Source organism: Amblyraja radiata, chromosome 22 (assembly GCF_010909765.2).
Source record: "Amblyraja radiata isolate CabotCenter1 chromosome 22, sAmbRad1.1.pri, whole genome shotgun sequence".
In the NCBI taxonomy this organism is placed as follows: Eukaryota; Metazoa; Chordata; class Chondrichthyes; order Rajiformes; family Rajidae; genus Amblyraja; species Amblyraja radiata.
The window spans coordinates 22247809-22270242 of NC_045977.1; the positions used below are offsets into that span (position 1 = coordinate 22247809).

At 46.8% G+C, this 22434-nt stretch overlaps 1 protein-coding gene across 3 annotated transcripts in view; it reads left to right on the forward strand.

Annotated features, from left to right (window-relative positions):
* Positions 1-8624: 8624 nt before the first annotated feature.
* The window catches only part of capn15 (calpain 15), a 164514-nt gene continuing 150704 nt past the window's right edge, over positions 8625-22434 (forward strand). For 2 of the 3 annotated variants that reach the window (XM_033040630.1, XM_033040631.1), the window contains exon 1: positions 18252-18548. In XM_033040630.1, the coding sequence (XP_032896521.1) occupies positions 18412-18548 (137 nt within the window). In that variant the 5' untranslated portion in view covers positions 18252-18411. Of the gene's footprint in view, positions 9009-18251; positions 18549-22434 lie in introns of those variants that run through there. The other variant, XM_033040633.1, reaches the window with a different exon arrangement.

Below are 22434 nucleotides of genomic sequence, written 5' to 3' on the forward strand. Positions count from 1 at the left end.
CCTGGTGGTTACGGTTTACGGGCTCCCGTACCTTCTGCACGACGGTAGGAGTGAAATGAGAGCGTGGCTAAGGTGGTGTAGTCCTTGATGATGCTGGCTGCCTTTTTGAGTCAGCGCCGACTATAGATAGCTGGGTATATTTGATTCCTTAAATGCAGTGTCAATGCACAGAAATATCTACAGTAAACAGAAGATGATTGTTTGCGTTGGGCGGGATTCAGCTGTGGAATCCTGCACCTTATAACCAGTAATCTTCTCAATGTGAGTGAATGAGTCTCCTGTGCAAGACTGACTGCTCGGAGTACGGCTGATTTGTTTGCTGTTCTACTGAGTGCAAACAGCCTCAGCCCCTCTAAAGACGATTGAAGGGCCCGTGACAAAGTCAAATTGCACCAAAATGATTTTGCTGTGAATTTATGCTGCACTGTCGTTTTCACCTGATGAGACTGCACTTCTATGGAATAGTGATGAGAGGGAATCACTGGAATTTGCAAAGCCCGGCCGTGACTGTCAACGATGTGAAGACGATGTGTGGGCTAAGTTTTTGTAACAGGATCGCGGGTACCTGGAACGCACTGCCAGGTGTGGTGGTGGAGGCATATACGATAGTGGTGTTTGGGAGGCGTTTGGATGGGCACATGGAGGATATGCAGGTAATGGAGGGATGTGAATCATGTGCAGGCAGATAAGAGTTGGTTTTGGCATCATGTTTGGCACAGACTTTGTGGGCTAAAAGGCCTGTTCCTGCTCGGTATTCTATGTTCTAACCAAAGCTGGGAGATGGAAAGGTTCAGACTTGGTGGCACAGTTACAGGAACTGCTATCTCAGAGCGCCAGAGGCCTGGGTTCAATCCTGACCCTTGCAACTCTCTATGTGAAGTTTGCACATTCTCCCAGGTGCTCTGGTTTCCTCCCACATCTCAAAGACATGCGGGTTTGTAGGTCTTTTAATTTTTAAAGATACAGCATGGAAACAGATTCTTTACCCCCCGGGTCCACGTCAACCATCGATCACCTGTTCACACTAGTTCTATGTAATCCCACTTTCTCATCCACTTTACACTGGTGGCAATTTAACCTACAAACCCGCACAACATTGGGATGTGGGAGGAAACCGGATTTGTTGGTAATTGTAGATTACCTTTACCTTTCCATGTCCTCTACGGATGTTGCCTGACTCACTGAGTTGCTCCAGCACTGTTTTTTGTAAGCCAGCATCTGCTGTTCCTTGTGTCTCCACTCCACCTTATCAGTGACTTTTATGCACCACATCCTCCAGTTTTACAGCTGAGTGAGCAAGCACACTTGTGATCTGTGGACCGGTCGCTGAATTACAGCAAGTCAGGCGTGAAATAAGGAAGGTGAGTGCAGGGTTGTATTCGAGTGGGACTGTGGGAAATGACAGGAAGGATTCCCACTGAAGCAGAAACCTGCTCCGATTTTTAATTTCTCCAGTTCTGTAGATCAGGGAATGGTTACACATATATCCATGCCCTCTTGGTACTGCTACCATTGGGCAGGAGGTACAGAAGCCTGAAGGGTCAGGAACAGCTGCTTTCCTACAACTGTTAGGTTCTGGCAGCATCTCTGGAGAAAAATGATGGGTCGGAACCCTTCCTCAGACCGGAAAGTTTCTCCAGAAAAGCTACCTGACCCTCTGGGTTACTCCAGCACTTTGTATCTATCTTCAGTTTAAACCAGCATCTGCAGTTTCTTCCTACACATTTTGTCTACACAACCTAAATCCTACCACGACAATGGAGCATTTTGTGGGCGTTTGTAATTCTAATTAGGTTTATACTCCAATGCCTTGTTTTTCTAACAATCTTTTTCTTGTCACTGTACCTTAGAATGAATGTATAAGTTATATTTTTGTGCATTGCCTGGGACTGTGTGCCAATGATGCTGCTGCAAGTAAGATTTTCATGTACCTGCACGTCACCGGACTTGTGCATATGACAATAAACTCAACTTCAGATCCAGATTGCCAACCGCACCTACACACAGGTATTAGTGATGACTTGAATAGAATTCAAGATCATTTGGGGTCAAGTCCTATCAAAGAAATGGCCAGAAAGCGCACCAATGCCTCTACTTCGATTTAAACCAGTATCTGCAGTTCATCCGACACACCTCCACTTCCTTAGAAGGCTTAGGAAGTTCGGCATGTCCCCGACAACTCTCACCAACTTCTACACATACACAATGGAAAGCATTTTAACGGGATGCATGACTGCATGGTTTGGGAACAGTCCCATCCAAGACTGCAAGAAATGACAGATTATGGACGCAGCCCAGACCATCACCATCAAGAAGAAAAAAACAAGAATGAGTCTTACCCCAGACACTCCCTCTTCTCCCTTCTCCCATCAGGCATGGGGTACAGAAAGTGTGAAAACGCACACCTCCAGATTCAGGGACAGTTGTTTTTCCCCAGCTGTTATCAGGCAACTGATCCATTCTATCATCAACTAGAGCAGTCCGGAGCTAACATCTACCTCATTGGAGACTCTCGGACTATTTTTAATCGGACTTTAGTGAACTCTATCTTGCACTAAACGTTATTCACTTTATCTTGTATCTACACTGTGGACGGTTGATTGTAATCATGTATAGTCTTTCCGCTGACTGGATAGCACGCAACAAAAAAGCTTTTAACTGTACCTTTGTACACATGACATTAAATTAAATGCACATATGCGATATTGAAATGCCACATTTTGGCAAATATGGATAGGATGATTAACAAGGCAAATAATCACTTCACGTCATTTGTTATTCAGGAGACATTTATTATATTGTTTACAGTGTACTATGTGCACATATTCTGTGTGCTGCTGCAAGTAAGAATGTCATTGTTCCATCTGGGACATATGACAATAAAACACACTTGGCCGTCTTGACTTAACATCAGAGACTGCAGATGCTGGAACCTTGAGCAAAAACCAACGGAGCAACTCAGCGAGTCAGGCAGCATGTCAGGAGAACATGGATAGGTGATGTTTTGGGTCAGGACCCTTCTTCCTACAGGGGCTCCCACTTAACTATCTGTGGAAGGAATACACAGACAATGTTCCAGGTCGGGATTCTTGTACAAATGACCCGAAACGTTGTCTGTACTTCCACAAATGCTGCCTGATCTCCTGTGTACCAACAGCACTTTGTGGTTTGTGATTCCAGTATCTGCAGTATCTTGTGTCTAAATAAAGAGGTGATGTGATGTAATTGAATGCCAGAACAGGCTAAGGGGGCATTTAGTCTTTTGCTATAGTAGGTTCCCAATTTTGTGATTCAGGCATTTCATTTCAACACAAGATGTAAGTCTGAAGAAGGGTCTTTACTTGAAATGTCACATATTCCTTTTCTCCAGTGATGCTGCCTGACCTGCTGTGTCACTCCAGCATTTTGTGTCTATCTTTGTTGTTAAACCAGCATCTGTAGTTCCTTCTTACACAAGAAGTGTAAGTGTGTGGAGCCACGTAGACGCAGACGCGGAGCAACGGAGCGGCAGAACACCAGCGCGTACCAAGCCAGCTCGGCCGACCAGAAGCACCAACAGACGGCGACGCGTACAAAAACACCGCCGGGGACACAGAGGTGGGTTAAAGGCCAGGTTAGAGCTAGCCCCACACAGGGTAGCGATTCCTAGCCTTTTCCTCGCCAACGTGCGCTCACTGGCAAACAAAATGGACGAACTCCGGCTAAGGATCACCTCCCACAACTGGATCAAGGACTGCAACATCCTGATCTTCACGGAAACTTGGCTCAACACTGACGTTCCTGACAGCGCCATCCAGCTATCGGGGCGTCATTTACTACTCCGAGCGGACAGGACATCAGACTCCGGTAAGACCAGAGGTGGGGGTCTGTGCATTTATGTAAATAAAGCATGGTGCACGGACTCCACCATCATCGAGAGTCACTGCTCAGCTAACCATGAGTTCCTCTTGGTTAGATGCAGACCGTTCTATCTGCCCAGAGAGTTCACCTCCACTGTTGTGACTGCAGCCTATATCCCTCCTGATGCAAATACCAAGCTTGCAATGAAAGAGCTGCATATTGCCATTAGCAATCAACAGACGCACAACCCCGAGACAGCCTTCATTGTTGCGGGCGACTTCAATCACTCTAACCTGAAGACTGTACTCCCCAAAAGCCACCAACATGTCTCCTTCCCCACTAGAGTAGACAAGACACTGGACAAAGTCTACACCAACATGGCTGAAGCTTACAAAGCCATCCCCCTCCCCCACCTTGGTCAGTCTGATCACGTCTCATTGTTCCTGCTCCCTAAGTACTCCCCACTCATCAGACGGGTTAAACCAACTGTGAGGACAGTTAAAGTCTGGTCAGAGGAAGCGGACTTCACACTTCAGCAGTGTTTTGGAAACACTGACTGGAAGGCGTTTGCAGCCCAGGCCACCCTTGACTCCCACACGGACATTGATTCCTACACATCCTCTGTTCTGGACTTTATAAACTCCACCATCAATAGTGTCACCTCCCTCAAACAGGTGACCATATTCCCGAATCAGAAGCCATGGATGAACAGCGAGGTCAGGCTACTGCTGAAAGCACGGGACACCGCTTTCAGGTCAGGCGATGCTCGAGCCTACTGTTCAGCCAGGGTTAACCTGAAGAGGGGCATCAAGAAGGCCAAGCACTGCCATAAGCTCAGGATTGAGGAGCACTTCAACAACAACTCCGACCCCCGACGCATGTGGCAAGGCATCCAGGCCATCACGGACTACAGACCCTCCAACACCACCCCCACATCCAGCGACGCCTCCTTCCTTGAGGAGCTTAATCACTTCTATGGCCGCTTCGACAGGGACAATCTAGAGACAACCATCAAGGCTGTGCTACCTGCCGATCACCAACCCCTCACACTCACCCCCTACGACGTATACGTGGCACTAAGTAGGACTAATACACGTAAAGCTGCTGGCCCTGACGGCATCCCCGGGTGCGTGCTCAGGACCTGTGCTGCGCAGCTGACAGACGTCTGGACTGACATCTTCAACCTGTCACTTGCCCAAGCAGTTGTCCCCACGTGCCTTAAAACCACCTCCATCATGCCAGTGCCAAAACACTCCACTGCGGCAAGCCTCAACGACTTCCGCCCAGTTGCACTTACCCCCATCATCACCAAGTGCTTCGAGAGGCTGGTCCTGGCACACCTCAAAAGCTGCCTACCCCCCACACTGGATCCCTATCAGTTTGCCTACCGCAAGAACAGGAGTACGGAGGATGCCAACTCAACGGCACTTCACTCCGCCCTCTCCCACCTCGACAACAGAGACACTTACGTAAGAATGCTGTTCATCGATTACAGCTCAGCATTCAACACCATTATACCATCAAAACTGATCACCAAACTCGGTAACCTGGGCATCGACCCCTCCCTCTGCAACTGGATACTGGACTTTCTAACCAACAGACCCCAGTCTGTTAGGTTAGACAAGCACACCTCTTCAACCCTCACCCTGAACACCGGCGTTCCACAGGGCTGTGTGCTGAGCCCCCTCCTCTATTCCCTCTTCACCTATGACTGCACACCTGTACATGGTACTAACACCATCATCAAGTATGCAGATGATACAACGGTGATTGGCCTCATCAGCAACAACGATGAGTCGGCCTACAGGGAGGAGGTCCAGCACTTAGCAGCATGGTGCGCTGACAACAACCTGGCCCTTAACTCCAAGAAGACCAAGGAGCTCATTGTAGACTTCAGGAAGTCCAGGGGCGGCACGCACACCCCCATCCACATTAACAGGGACGGAGGTGGAACGTGTTTCTAGCTTCAGGTTCCTGGGAGTCAACATCTCCGATGACCTCTCTTGGACCCACAATACCTCAACTCTGATCAAGAAGGCTCACCAGCGTCTCTTCTTCCTGAGGAGACTGAAGAAGGTCCATCTGTCTCCTCAGATCCTGGTGAACTTCTACCGCTGCACCATCGAGAGCATCCTTACCAACTGCATCACAGTATGGTATGGCAACTGCTCTGTCTCCGACCGGAAGGCATTGCAAAGGGTGGTGAAAATTGCCCAACGCATCACCGGTTCCTCGCTCCCCTCCATTGAGTCTGTCCAAAGCAAGCGTTGTCTGCGGAGGGCGCTCAGCATCGCCAAGGCCTGCTCTCACCCCAACCATGGACTGTTTACCCTCCTACCATCCGGGAGGCGCTACAGGTCTCTCCGTTGCCGAACCAGCAGGTCCAGGAACAGCTTCTTCCCGGCGGCTGTCACTCTACTCAACAACGTACCTCGGTGACTGCCAATCACCCCCCCCCCCCCCCCCCCGGACACTTATTATTATTTATTCAAATCATTTGCTATGTCGCTCTTCCAGGGAGATGCTAAATGCATTTCGTTGTCTCTGTACTGTACACTGACAATGACAATTAAAATTGAATCTGAATCGGAATCTGAATCTGTTTCCCTGAGGGCTTATTTATGTGAAGAATGTTGCTTTAAATTCCGCTCATGAGTGTAGTTTGGGCATTGCCGTTGCCTGGGTTACCCATGTGCCTGGATGGAGAAGCGCACTTTGTGCTCATAGCTTTCTGTAGCCATGGCGATTTGCAGCACATCAGGAGGGTCATGTTGGATGAGATCTGATGTAGTGATGGTGCTAACTTTACACAGGCCTACAATCTAATGCCAAATCAACACATTTGTCACAATACATTTTTTTTCCATATTAATCAACAAATTCATCCACAAGCAGATCTATCGTGTTAATCACACAACAATGTTGCACAGGAGCAGGCTTTTCGGCCCACCGTGTCTGTGCTACACACGATGCAAAAATAATCTAATCTCCTTTGTCTGCACATGATCCATATATCCCTCTATATCCAAGTGCTTATCTACAATCCTCAAACGTCACTATCATACCTGCCTCCACCACAGTTCCAGGCATCCATCACTCTATCAAATGAAACCTGTTCCACTCATCTCCTTTAAACTTTGCCCAACACATTAAAGTCATGTCCTCAAGTCTGACAGTTCCACCCTGGGAGAAAGGGGGAGTCTGGTCTGCGTAAGGCTGAGTTACTCCAGCCTTTTGTGTCTGGGCGTTATGGGTCGGAACCCTCTCCCTCTGTTATTCTGCACATTGTATCTTCACCGTTGCTCCACCTATTGTCCTTGAGATTGATTTGATTCTATTTATATAATATAATATGATTTGAGAGCATGCAAAACGAAGCTTTTCACTGTACCTCGGTACACATGACAATGATAAACCTAAGCCCGTTTCTTTGCTCAAGTTTTCGATCTGCTGGTCGACAAAAAATGCTGGAGTAACTCAGCGGGACAGGCAGTATCACTGGAGAGAAGGAATTTTTAAAATTTCAAAATAGACTTTATTAGAGAAATAAATATATACAATTAGCCGATTAGGAAAGGGGGAAATGCAACGAGACCTGGGTGTCATGGTACACCAGTCATTGAAAGTAGGCATGCAGGTGCAGCAGGCAGTGAAGAAAGTGAGTGGTATGTTAGCATTCATAGCAAAAGGATTTGAGTATAGGAGCAGGGAGGTTCTACTGCAGTTGTCCAGGGTCTTGGTGAGACCACACCTGGAGTATTGCGTACAGTTTTAGTCTCCTAATCTGAGAAAAGACATTCTTGCCATAGAGGGAGTACAGAGAAGGTTCACCAGACTGATTCCTGGGATGTCAGGACTTTCATATGAAGAAAGACTGGATAGACTCAGCTTGTACTCGCTAGAATTTAGAAGATTGAGGGGGGATCTTATAGAAACTTACAAAATGCTTAAGGGTTAGATGCAGGAAGATTGTTCCCGATGTTGGGGAAGTCCAGAACAAGGGGTCACAGTTTAAGGATAAGGGGGAAATCTTTTAGAACCGAGATGAGGAAAACATATTTCACACAGAGAGTGTTGAATCTCTGGAATTCTCTGCCACAGAAGGTAGTTGAGGCCAGTTCATTGGCTATATTTAAGAGGGAGTTAGATGTGGCTCTTGTGGCTAAAGGGATCAGGGGGTATGGAGAGAAGGCAGGTACAGGATACCGAAGGGCCGAATGGCCTAGTACTCCTGCACCTATTTTCTATGTTTCTAATACATGATCCTTACAAAACTCCATCCGACATTCTCTGAGGCTATACATACAATACCGTTTCCCCAAATCACATTTTAACCCCACGCCCTTGCCACACATGTGGCCCAATGACGTGGAATCCCTTCCCTTATTTTGAGGGGCGGCTCCACCACACCCTGCCCCTCGTGTCCAGCAGCGGAAGGACCCGAGACCGTGGTTGGGACGTTTCGGGTCGAGGCCTTGGTCTCTCAACCTCCCCAATCTAATTGGACGGCGACCCTTTGACGTGCTTCTGATTTTCATTGGCTAATGTTTAGCCGTCGTCATGGTCATTCTCAACCTATCAGATTGCTTCACATGAACAGCGTCAAAGGCCATTGGCTACCTGCTTCGCCGCTATTGGCGGCTGGACGGCATCGCTTCTTCCAATGGGATTATCGCCCTGGCCAATGACATCACAAACCTCAGCGCGATTGTCCAATCACGCGGTAGAGCTGCCTTAAGCGCTGTGGGCGGGAACCTGTGCGCATGTGCAGACTGGAGATTTAAAAATAACTGATGTTTCAAATTTAAAACAAATTTCACCTATTCTTCTGCAGACCTGACGGAAGTAAACCTTCAGCACAAATTCTGATGTTGGTTGGCAGAACCTCTGTCTTCTTTGCACAATTAGCGCCGTTATTGTTCGCGAGCTGCGCCTGAGACTCCATTTCCCAGGTGGCGCCGGGGCTTCAGCGCATGCGCGTGTGTGGGTGTGCACGATTCCGGGTGGTGAGGGGTATGCTGGGACTTGTAGTCCTCCATGCTTAACCGCCACTGAGCCGCCTCCTGTCGCCTCAGCCGCGTTCCGGAGGTGAACGGACCGGCAATTGGCGCCATAGCGCGGCACCGAGACGACGGACCCCCGTTTATTCTCGGGTACGGATTGAACAGGTCAGTGAGCAATTAGCCGCCCGGCGTCTGCTGGCGGCTCGGCAGAGGTAGCGGTCCTAGAGCCCGCCTCAGGCGAAGCAGCGCTGCTCGGTTTACTGAATATTGTGTGAGTGTGTGTCTGAGTATGTGTCCGAGTATGTGTGGGGGTCTGAGTCTGTGTGAGTGGATCTTGCCGTGTGTGGATAGGACTGTATTTTATGGGGCTTCGTGTATATGTATGTGGATCTGATTGTGTGGGGATCCCACTGTGTCTAAACCGTTCCCTGAGTGTGTAGATCACATCCTGTGTGTGTGTGTGAAATAATCTATGTACTGTATGTAAATCTTTGTGTGTTGGTGTTCATTTTGTGTTGTTCTGAGTGTGTCAGTTCATGTTCATGAGTGTGTTAATCTGACAGCGTCTGTAAATCGGATTGTTTGAATATCGTGCTCTCTATGTGAATCTGCAGCATCTATGGAGAACATTGATAGACAACTATCTGACTGTGTGTGTGTGTGTGTGTATCCATGTTTTCTGTGTTAGTCTGACTGTGAATGTGTGTATCCGAATATGTATATGTGCCTGAATCTGATAGTATACGACATAGGAGCAGAATTATGCCATTCGGCCCAATGAGTCTGTTCATCCACTCAATCTATTTTTTCCTCGCAACCCCATTCTCCTGCCTTCTCCCTGAAACTTTTGACATCCTTATTAATCAAGAACCTATCAATCTCAATATCAATCAATATCAGTAGTATTTGTGTATGAAGGAACTGCATATGCTGGTTTAAATATTTTATAGACATAAAATACTGGAGTAACTCAGCGGGACAGGCAGCATCTCTGGAGAGAAGGAATGGTTGACATTTCGGATCAAGACCCTTCTTCAAACTAATGTCAGGGGAGTAGGAGGTACATAGATAAGGAAGTGTAAGTTGGTTCTTGGACTTGGTTCTTGGTTCTTAAAACAGGACAAAGGGAATGGAGATCAAGGATAATGTAGAAAAGATCATTGTTAGTTGAGAGAAGGTAACACCAAAGCAAACAGAGATGAAATGTAGTTGGAAACAGTAAGACTAGTCGGACAACTGGGATGGGGAAGGGGATGGAAAGAGAGGCAAAGCAAGAGTTACAAAGTTAGAGAGGTCAATGTTCATACCGCTGGGGTGTTAACTGCCCAAGCAAAATATTAGGTGCTGTTCCTCCAATTTGCGCTGGACCTCACTATGACAATAGACAATAGGTGCAGGAGTAAGCCCTTCAAGCCAGCACCACCATTCAATGTCATCATGGCTGATCATCCACAATCAGTACTCCGTTCCTGCCTTCTCTCCATAGCCCTTAACTCCGCTATCCCTAAGAACTCTATCTAACTGGAGGAGGCCCAGGACAGAAAGGTCAGTGTGGGAATGGGAGGGGGAGTTAAAGTGTTTATTTGTGTTGGAATCTGACAATGTGTCTGTGAATCTGTTAGCATAAATATGTTTGCATATGATTTTGTGTGTGTATCTTTGTGAATCTTACTGTGTACATATGTATTTCTGTATAAATCTGACTGTGTGTAGACACAAAGTGCTTGAATAACTCAGCAGGCCAGGCAGCATCTCTGGAGAATCTGAATCCGCCATGTCATTAAAACCTCCTTCTTTCACCTCCGCAACGTCGCCAAAATCAGACCCTCTCTCACACCTCCCGCTGCTGAAAGACTCATCCATGCCTTCATCTCCTCCCGACTGGACTACTGCAACTCACTTCTCCTTGGCATCAGCTCCACCTACATCAACCGACTCCAACTGGTCCAGAACGCAGCCGCCCGACTCATCACCCACACCAAATCCTGGCATCACATCACTCCAGTCCTCAAACAACTTCACTGGCTTCCCATCTCCCACCGGATCACCTACAAAATCCTGGTCCTCACCTACAAAGCCCTCCACCATCTGGCCCCCCCATATCTCACTGACCTCCTCTCCCCCTACCAACCCTCACGGTCCCTCAGATCCACATCAGCCGGTCTCCTCTCCATCCACAAATCCAACCTCCGCAGTTTTGGGGGCAGAGCCTTCTCCAGGGCAGCTCCCAGGCTCTGGAACTCCCTCCCCAAACTGATCCGCAATTCCGTGTCCCTCACCATCTTCCAGTCCCGCCTCAAGACCCATCTCTTCACCTCTGCCTATCCTTAGCCCCACGTCCCCCTCCCTTTTCATCTGTGCTTGAATTGCCTCATTGTGTTTTGAATTGAATTCTGTCTTTAATTTGTGTACTAGTCATGTCTCTACTATTTATTTCATTCCGCTTACATGTTTTTCCTCTACTTGCTAAATTTTTGTAAGGTGTCCTTGAGACTCTTGAAAGGCGCCCATAAATAAAATTTATTATTATTATTATTATTAGGTGTCCCGTGCCATGTTCTCCACAGATGCTGTCTGACCCGCTGAGTTACTCCAGCACTTTGTGTCTATTTTCGGTATAAACCAGCATCTGCAGTTCCTTTCTACACATTGTGTGTGTGTGTGTGTGTTTGTGCATATCTAGAAACAAGGAACTGCAGATGCTGGTTCTCCTGAGATGCTGCCTGACCTGCTGAGCTTCTCCATCGCTCCGTGTCTTCTCGTGTGTTTATATATGTATCTCCTTGTCTGTGTGAAGATGGTGCCAGAGTGTGGTGATTCCTTGCGTGCATGTCAGTGTATCTTACCACGTGTATGAGTTTGACCAAGTGTACACATTTGTGTGTGTTCCACTCTCTGTATGAGACAGACTGATTGTGTAAGAGAGAGAACAATTGTTTTGTCAGTACACATTATAATGTACAGAAACAACAGGTGTACCGGACAGTATTTGCGGAGTGGGAACTGGAGATAAAGATTTTAAGAAGGAACTGCAGATGCTGAAAAATCGAAGGTAGACAAAAGTGCTGGAGAAACTTCGCTCCATAGATGCTGCTGCACCCACTGACTTTCTCCAGCACTTTTGTCTACCCTGGAGATAAATATTCATGTTGTCTCTCTGTTATATTTGCAAGACATTGATCTGAAACAGTAATTCTGTCTTTCTCCCCATTGTGTAATTGTGTAACGCTGGTTATTCTGTGTTGTGTTTGAATGGCCGGGAGAGGAATGTTTTGAATGACTGACCTGAGACAGCTACAAGCCAGTGTGCAAAATCTGCTGAGTTCCTCCAGCACTTTGTGTTGTGCTCAAGGCTCCAGTACCTGCTGTTCCTTGTGACCCTAGTATCATGTATGTTGATGAGAGTGGGTAGAATTACACGTTTATGCACTTCTTTACCTGTGAAGTTTTGTATTAATGTGCTACTTGTGGGATTTTGTTCATTGCAAGACTTGAGCTAACTCCTAGTCACCATCTGTCTGTTCAAAGCTTTTCCTTACATTAGTGCTAGTGCAGTGAAAGAAGACATTGAGAATTCTCATTTGATTTTCATTATGGTTTATCTTAATCTATGCCTATTCTGATGCAAAAGCTGCAGCATGACGCGCTGATGTGAAGGCTAATGTGGATATATATTTGTTTAATCCAGATTTCAGACTGTGCTCCGGTTTTAATGCTCTGTAGCAGCGAGATGAAGGCTCCAGTTGAAGTAAGCTGTTGTAATTTGGACTGGCAAACAATTAATTTACGTAGACACAAATGTTAGAACTGTTGTTGTGTAGGGCAGGGGGAGAGGCAGTATGATTTGTGCGAGAGGTGATGAGATAGAGTATACCAGAGATGTGTAGTGAGAGATATCATTATACATAAAGTCCAGCTATTATCTTCCACCGAAGATAGACACAAAATGCTGGAGTAACTTAGCGGGACAGGCAGCATCTCTGGAAAGAAGGAATGGGTGAAATGTCACCCATTCCTTCTCTCGACAGGTGCTGCCTGTTCCGCTGAGTTTCTTCAGCATTTCTGTGTCTACAGTGTAAACCAGTGCCTGCAGTTCCTTCCTACACTTATTACCTTCCACTGTTAAGTTTAGAACTGAGCTGACGTGGATACTGAATGGATATTATTACTGAAGTGGTCCCATGAATACAATGATTCATTATTCCATTGCTACTCAAAGAGGATTCTGTGTCTTCCATTCACTGACAAAGCATGTGTTTAATGGCTTCAACAGTGGTGGTAAGCTGCCTTTTTAACTGCAGCAGTCCACGGAGTCTCACAATGTTTTTGGGAAGGGAATGCTGTGATTTTGAGACAATGGAAATGTATGTGGGAATGGCGTGGTTGGTAGCTGTGCTGCCTCTCTAGATGGGAGGTACCACTCGTGGGTTTGAGCTGTGCTGCTGTAAACCCTCAATGAGTTGCTGCATCGCAGTGTGGATGGCTCACAATACTCCCATTGTGCACAACAGCAGCTTCATGATGCTCAATGGTGTTGAGTTTTCTAAGTGTCCTTGGTGTTATATTCACAATCCTGACCGATGTCTTGACAGTTGGAAAAGATCTGGGGATTCGGGAGACGAGTCCCTTACCTCAGAATCCCCAGCCTCTCAGCTGTTTGGTAGCCCTGCTGTTTTAGATTGCTGGTCCAGGTACATTTCTGGTTAATGGAGACCATTTGGGATTTGAAGCTGGGGGAACTCAATAATGAAAACACAATTGAATGTCTTGGTTAGACTTCCCCTTGTGAGAGATGATGACTGGTGTTTTACCAGCCCAAGCCCATATGTTCTCCAGGTCTTGAGATACAGCACAGAAACAAGTCCTTTGGCCCACCAAGACCACGCTTACCAGCAACCATCCATTTACACTAAGCCTACACTAATCTAATGCAGCTTTATGCTCACTATGTTTTTTACCTATCCCCCCTCATACTTCACCACTCCCCACATCCTAGGGGCAATTTACAGCAGCCAATTAACCTGCAAACATGTACTCATTGGGATGTAGGAGGAGGCCGGAGCTCCCGGAGGAAACCCACATGATCATAGGGAGAACGTATAAACTCCACAATAACAGAACCAAAGGTCAGGATCAAACCCAGGTGTCTGGCACTGAGGCAGCGGCTCTACCCGCTGCACCACTGGGGTGCCCTCCACCAACCCCTTTGTAAGGGAAACCCAGGCAGATTCTGCAAGGAATTGCGAATACCCATTTGTGATGATGGAGGAAAGATGATTGATGACGCAGCTGTGGATGGATGGACCACTACTTAACCCCAGAGCAACCCAGCCCTCACTTTATCACAGATATTCCCTTCGTTTAGCTTAGAGACATTGTGTGGAAACAGGCCCTTCGGTCCACCGAGTCCGCGCCAGCCAGCGATCCCCGCACACGTACACTGTCCTACATACACTAGGGACAATTTTTACATTTATATCCCGCCAATTAACCTACAAACCTGTACATCTTTGGAGTGTGGGAGGAAACCAAAGATCTCGGAGAAAACCCATGCAGGTCACGGGAAGAACGTACAAACTCAGTACAGGCAGCACCCGTGGTCAGGATCGAACCCGGGTCTCTGGAACTGTAAGGTAGCAGCTTTACCGCTGCGCCCCCTCATTCAATCTTCACCCACCCCATCCAATGTATACACCCACCCCATCCAATGTATACACCCACCCCATCCAATGTATACACCCACCCCATCCAATGTATACACCCACCCCATCCAATGTATACACCCACCCCATCCAATGTATACACCCACCCCATCCAATGTATACACCCACCCCATCCAATATATACACCAACCCCATCCAATGTATACACCCACTCCATCCATTTCTTGTTCTATTTTTAAGTCTACCCATTGTTGAGCCAGGTCTCAAAGTATTGGATATCGCATCAAGAACTCAGCCTGGCCCACTATATAGTTAAAGGGGTGGGAGCCTACGAAGATTGTACAGGAATCTTTATATAAAGTGTCTCACAAGAGACTTGTTAGAGAAATTCAGATGCACGGTAGAAGAGGAAAGATAGCTGCGTGGGTTGTGTACTGATTGACAGCGAGTTTGTGTTGCTCAGACCGATTAGAAGTGGGCTCCCTCAGGATCAGTGCTGGTTCCATTTCCACTTCTTGACAGTTGGAATCTGGAGATTTTCTGACAATACAGGGGTGTGAGTTATGGCAGACAGCGGGGAAAATACTTCAGAAAACACTGACACTAAAATGCAGAAGATGCAATTAACAAATAAATGGAAGTTACAATATGAAGATAGACTGCTTAGCGTACCAATCCATGTTACAGGTGAACATTTACCTCTTTCCTATAAACCGCGATCATCTTTCCTTCAGCCACATTTTTTTGGTTTTGCTTTAATTCTTTACTTCAGGAGTGCATTCCATAGTCACTGAAGACTGTGTTAAGAAGGTTCCATTTGCTCAGTAGTCAGGACTGTCATAAAAAGGAATCGGCTCACACCATTCAAATCCCCAGCCTGCTTTGTCATTCACTAAGATCATGGTTAATCTACCCACAAATCTACGTACCTCTGCCTATAACCCTTGATTTCCTTCCTGTTTAGAATCTATCTCAGCTTTGAATATGTTCAGGCTCTGGGGCAAGCATTTCAAAACCTCACTCACTTTAAGAGGTCTTCCTCGTCATGATTTTAAATTGATACCTAGGAGTATAGGAAAGAACTGCAGATGCTGGTTTAAATCAAAGGTAGACACAAAATGCTGGAGTAACTCAGCAGGACAGGCAGCATCTCTGGAGAGAAGGAATGGGTGACGCTTCTTCAGACTGAAAAAGGGTCTCGACCCGAAACGTTACCTTTAAATTGATGCCCCTTGGTCTGAGACTGGGACCTCTAATATGGACTTTTTTACATTTATTTCTTTTCATACTATTTCTTCTGTAACCTATGTCTTCCTTGCTCATTGGAATCATTCTGACTCACCTTTTCCCAATCTGAAGTATTTCCATCAAATCACTGCATCTTCTGGTCCAATCTTTCAGTGTGCCTGAATTCTGTCGTTCTTCCTGTCTGTCCATTTCCCTCCACAGATGCTGCCTGACCCTCTGACTTACTCCAGCTGCTCTCTTATTTGTTTTACAAAACAAAAAACGGTAACTGCAAATTTCCTTCACTCCAGCTCCCCTCCTTTCCTGCTCCCCTGTCCCCTCCCCTCCTTGTTGGTCATGTATTTTAATGATTTGGATGAGGATGTAGGTGGCAGCACCAACATTGGTGGTGTAGTGGGCAGTGAAGAAGGTTACAACAGTATGGTCAACTGGGAAAGCTGGCAAGGGAATGGCAGATGGAATTTAACTGATGGTATAAAGTGATGTGGGAAATGGAAGTCAAACCAGGACATCAAACACAGTGCATAACAGGGCCCTGTGGAGTCTTGTGGAACAGAGAGACCACAGGGTACAAGTACATGGTTGCCTGAAAATCAGAACACAGGTAGACAAAGTAATGAAGGAACCGTATTGTATGCTTGCCTTCATCAACCGAGGCACTGCATCCAAGATTGGGACTTCATGTTCCTGTTGTATAAACCATTGGTCAAACTACACTTGGAGTATTGCAGATAGACATAAAAAGCTGGAGTAACTCAGCGGAACAGGCAGCATCGCTGGAGAGAAGGAATGGGTGGCGTTTCGGGTCGTGACCCTTCTTCAGACTGGTTAGGGATAAGGGAAACAAGAAATATAGACGATGATGTAGAGACATAAAGAACAATGAATGAAAGATATGCAAAAAAGTAAAGGTAAATATGATAAAGGAAACAGGCCACTGTAAGCAGTTTGTTGGATGAATACGAGAAGCTAGTGCGACTTGGGTGGGGGAGGGATAGAGAGAGAGAGAGAGAGAGAGGGAATGCCAGGGCTACCTGAAGTTCGAGAAATCAAAACTAATACCACTGGGCTGGAAGCTGCCCAAGCTAAATATGAGATGCTGTTCCTCCAATTTGCATTTAGCCTCACTCTGACAATGAAGGAGACCGAGGACAGAAAGGTCAGTGTGGGAATGGGAAGGAGAACTAAAGTGTTTAGCAACCGGGCGATCAGGTTGACTCAGGCAGACTGAGCGAAGGTGTTCAGAGAAACGATCGCTCAGTCTACGTTTGGTCTCGCCGATGTATAAGAGTCCACATCTTGAACAATGGATACAGTAGATGAGGTTGGAGGAGGTGCAAGTGAACCTCTGCCTAACCTGAAAGGATTGTCGGGTCCTTGGACAGAGTCGAGGGAGGAGGTATAGGGACAGGTGTTGCATCTTCTGCGGTTGTAGGGGTGGGTACCTGGGGAGGAGGTGGTTTGGGTGGGAAGGAATGAGTTAACCAGGGAGTTGCGGAGGGAACAGTCTCTGCAGAAGGTGGAAAGGGGTGGATATGGGAAGATGTGACTAGTGCTGGGATCCTATTGAAGGTGGCGAACATTTTGGAGGATTATGTGTTGTATGCGACGGCTGATGGGGTGAAAGGTAAGGACTAGGGGGACTCTGTCTCTGTTTCGATGAGGGAGAGCAAGGGCGGAGCTGTGGGGTACCGAGGAGACACAAGTGAGGGCCTCATGTAAAGCGCCTTGAGTATTAAAAAGGCGCTATATAAATCCCATCCATTATTATTATTATTATCTATGATGGGAGAGGGCAACCCCCATTTCGTAAAGAATGAGGACATCTTGGATGTCCTGGTATGGAACCCGAGTATTGCATGCAGCTTTGGTCAGCATGGTTTAGAATGACCATCGTTTAGATAATGAGGGTGCAGAAAAGATTCACTAGATGCCTGGATTGCAGGGATTGAGTTATGGGAGAGGTTGAGTAGACCAAGGCTGCGTTCCCCGGAGTAGAAGAGGTGGAGATGTGCCATACTGGACGGATATAACTCCACAAGGGGTGTGGATTGGGGAGATAGTCAGACTCTGTTTGCCATGGTAAGGAGGTCTCAAACTAGAGGGCATATATCTACGATACGTGCAAGGTGGTTTAAATGGCATCTGAGGGATACATTTTCCTACAGAGAGTAGTTTGTGTCTGGGACAAACGAGAGGAGGTGGAGGCAGGAACGGTAACATTGAAGAATAATCTAGACAGGAATGGACAAGGTAGAGAGGGACATGGAATGAATGAGCAAGATAAATATTAATGGGCATGATAGCAGATAACCTCCCTCGCTCACTCACCCACCTCCCATTCCCCTGCCTCACCCTATCACGACTACCCCTTCAGTCCTCACCACCCTTCTCTCCCCCTCATTCTCCTGTCATTCTCTTCTCCTCTCACTGTCCTCCCCCCGCCCGCACAGCCCAGCCTCCTCCTCTCGCTCCCATTCCCCCTCCCTCCCACTCTCTCTCCCGCTGTCAGTCGGTGGCGCGGAGCGGCTGCTGCCCGGGTGCCGAGCGGCGGCCGGAGTCCTCGAGCTGCCCCGGGTGTGGGGTCAATGGGCGCCGCCTGCCCCGGAGGCTGAGACACGCGGCATGGCGCGGTGAGCAGAGCCGGGATCCGGGAGATGGGGACGTCCGCCTCCTCCATCGCCGCCGACACGGAGGCACGGGCCGGCCTCTCAGCCTCGGCGCCCCCGCTCTGGGCACCCGCGGTGTTCAACGCCCGCAGTCGCCAGCTCCAGCTGCCGAGGAGCCGCAGCAGGTAACCCGGGGCAGCCGGCGGGGCCGGGTCGGGGAGCGGGCGGGGCAGGGGAGAAGCTCCCGGGGTAGCGGCCACCAACTCCGTCCCGAGCCGGGAATGCACGGGGCACAGACAGCAAATGGGGCAAAGTCTCGCATGCTCCTCCAAAGTCACTTGGAAGGCGAAATAGAAAATTCTGCCGATTTAAAAAGCGGGCTGGAGATAAAGGATGCTTCATTTATTTCTATACAAGGTGTGGGTAAGCAAAAACTAAAATGACTCGGTCAAATCAGAAGCCAGGCAGAAAGTTAATTACAAGGAGTGATTGCCCAAGGCTGGACGATGGAGCAGACCAATGCATTAAACATTGTGATTCGAGGAACTGCAGTTGCTGGGATCTTGAGCAAAACACAAAGTGCTGGAAGAACTCAGAGGGGCAGGCTGGGGAGAGGGGGTGAACAGGTGACTTTTCGGGTCAGGACCCATCTGCAGGCTAATTGTAATGGGGGGGGGGGAGGCCTGGCAAGCGATAGGTGGAGATACAAGGTGGGGGAACTGCAGGTACTGGTTTACAAAAACAAGACACAAAGTGTTGGAGTAACTCAGCAGACGAGGCAGCATCCCTAGAGAACATGGATAGGTGACGTTTCGGTCGGGAGCCTTCTTCAGACCGATTGGCAGGTGGATATGTTGGGGTAGGGGGATTGTTAGATGGGGGGGGGGAGAAGAGAGAGGTGAAAAGGAGACAAAATTGTCTCAGATAAAGAAAGGAAAGGGGTGAAATTGAAATCCAGAGGGAGTAATATTGTGGAAGGGGATATGAGGGAAGGATGGGGTGTAGTGTGGGATAATGGGAGAAATGTTTGTACAGCGGGGTGGGGAAAGATGGAGCACAGGAAAGAGAGGGGGAAGGGGGGCTGTTATTTAAAATTGGAGGATTCAATGTTCATACAAGGAATGATTGCCTAAGGCTAGATGATGCAGAGAGCCAATGAGTCGAACATGAGAGCATGAATAATAGTTCAGAAACCGTGACTGGTGAAAAGCATCTTATTATCTTCCCCTTGAATGAGAGGTATTACTAGTATGATCTTTCTTGTCAAAATGTGTATTATGGGTCATGGCAACTAGTTTTGTTTTTACTTTGCTATTATCTGGTGGCTATTTAGTGTGGCTGAGGGTAACGGTCTTGTGGAATGTGCAGGTATGTGATGAAGCCAGTACAATAGCAACCGTTTTCCTTGGAAGGCGTATGAAGTGATCTTATCACATTTAGTGCCTGCTTTGAATTCTAAGTTGTCATTTGGGTGTTGAAGCAATTAGCTAGTTTTACATTGCATTGTTTTGAGAATTGCTTTGACATACTGTGCTCCATGTATGAGGCTGTACAAACTAGAGTCATGGAAACATGCCCTTCAGCCCACCGCGTCCATGCTATCAATTTTCATCTGGGTTGATCCTGTTTCCCAGCACTCGCTCCCTCGCATTCAATGCCACAGTGTTTCAAATGCTCACCTAAATCGTTCTTAAAATATTGCGAGAGTCCTTACCTCCGCCACTCACTTGGGCAGTGTGGTGGAAATTCCAGCCAAACCTCTGCATGAGAACAACATCTTCCTCTAATCCCCTCAGTCCCTTGCCTCTTATTTTAAACCTATGTCCTCTGGTCACAGAGACCTCTGCTAAGATCGCCTCTTTACGCCCCTTTATTTTGTTCATCTTAAGGAGTTCACCTCGTCCTAATCTGCTCTAAAGAAAAGAAACCCAGCCCATCCTGGTGCATCACTCTGCTCCCCTCCTCCAGTACATCATGTTGTTCCTGTAATGTGGGGACCCCAACTGCACACAAATAACCCAGCTGCAGCCTGACTAATGATCTATGCAGAGATAAAGAACTGCAGATGCTGGTTTATACGAAATATACACACAAAGTGCTGGAGTAACTCAGTGAGTCAAGCAGCATCAAAAGGATAGGGGTCTGAAGAAGGGTCCCGACGTGAAACGTCACCTATCATTTTCATCCAGCCATGCTGCCTGACCTGCTGAATTACGCCAACATTTTGTGTCTATCTAATGACTTATGCAGTGGTACCATAACTACCTTGCTCTTATATTCTGTGTTCTGGCTAATAAAGGCAAAATCCTGGTTGCCTTCTTAACCACCTCAGCTGCTGCCGTCAGGGATTTCTGTACTGATATACCAAGCTCCCATTGTTATTCTGTACTTGTGGGCTCCGATCAGTCTTTATGTAAATCCTAGCCAGGTCAGTGCTTCCAAAGTGTATCACCTCACCTCTTTATGTATTCAACTCATTTTGCCTTTTCTTTATCAGCTGATCAATTTCATTCTGTTGCTGAAGACTACTTTCGTCATTACCAACAACACCACCAATCTTTGTTTCATCAAGAACTTACTGACCATGCCTCTGACACATCATACCCAAATCATTAAAGTATTTAACAAAGAGCAAGGGTGTCAGCAGCAACCATTCCCTGGTCTACACGACTGATCTCAGGCTTCCATTCCATTGTTCCGGAGTCTACTGTAAGAATGTCACTGTTCTGTTGTGGGAAAATACACCAGTTAAATACTCTCGACTCTTGACTCTCAATTCAGAAAAAAACAGTTCTTGATTGCCAGAATCGGTGGCCTGTAGCCATTCTTAATACAGTTTACTAAATTATGCAGTTAAAATCTGATCTGACCTGGGATTGCATGATAGTCTCCAAAAAGAGTCAGGAATGTATAATTGCTCATGTATTGAAAACAGGACTCAGAAATTCCTACTGGCAGCAGCTTAACAAGCCCGTTAAAGTATAACACATAATGCATAATAATAGTTCAAATTCAATAAATTAATACCCATAATACTAGCACAAAAATTACCAAAATCCGTAGTGCAACTAAAGACATGGTCCATATGCTGAGGTTAGTGTGGTATAGTGTTCAAGAGCCTGATGGTTGGTGGGAAGAAGCTGTTCTTAAAACTGGTGGTCATTGTTTTCAGGCTCCTGTACCTTCTGCCTGGTGGTAGCAGTGAAATGAGAGTGTGGTCAGGGTGGTGTAGGTCTCTGATATTGGCTGTCTTTTTGAGGCAACGCCTCCTATAGATCTATTCAGTAATGGGGGAAGTGAGTTCCTGTGATGGACCAGGCAGTGTCCACCACTCTCTGGAATCTCCTTTGTTCGCAGATGTTCGATTTGCCGAGCCATTCAGTCAATATTGGTCTCTACCATACACCTGAGGAATAGAGTATTCGTCAACATAGCAAATCTACTCAATCTTCCCTGAAGTAGAGGTGTTGATGCCATATAGAGTGCAGTTGTGAGTATTGGTGACGCCCGAGTTACACTGTATTTAGTTAGGTTGCAGATTATTTTGAAATGTAGTAATCTATGTGTGACACAAAGTCTGCCTCACCCAGTAATGGGAAGTGACATTTGTGCAGGTTTCCCGTTAGTTAGTATTGTTTTGCTTCTGCTCTGGGAAGAATGTTTTTGTTTTAAGCGAAAATGTTTCCTGGAGTTTGTTTAGCTGTTTCCTTCTTCACAACTGTGGTTTTCACATGCTGCGTAATATCTTACTGTCTCAAAGGCTGAATGTGTTATTGTCCAAACTGCTGCTATTTAAAAAAAAAAAGACTGTTTTTTAAAAGGCAAGAAAAAACATGCAATAAAGAAAAATTCCAAGTGGTTTTGTGTAAATATCTGATTAAATTGTACGTAGTTGAACGTGAAACCTTTGGATCTCAGCAAAATTTGTTTTCCACTTTTATAATGTTTTGAGACTAATTATTTGGACACCTATACAAGTCTTCTCCAGTGGATAGAGCAGGTCCAACTGTTCCGCAAGATACGATACGCATTGCTGTTAGCTCAACACAGTTAGAAGCCTGCCATGACAAA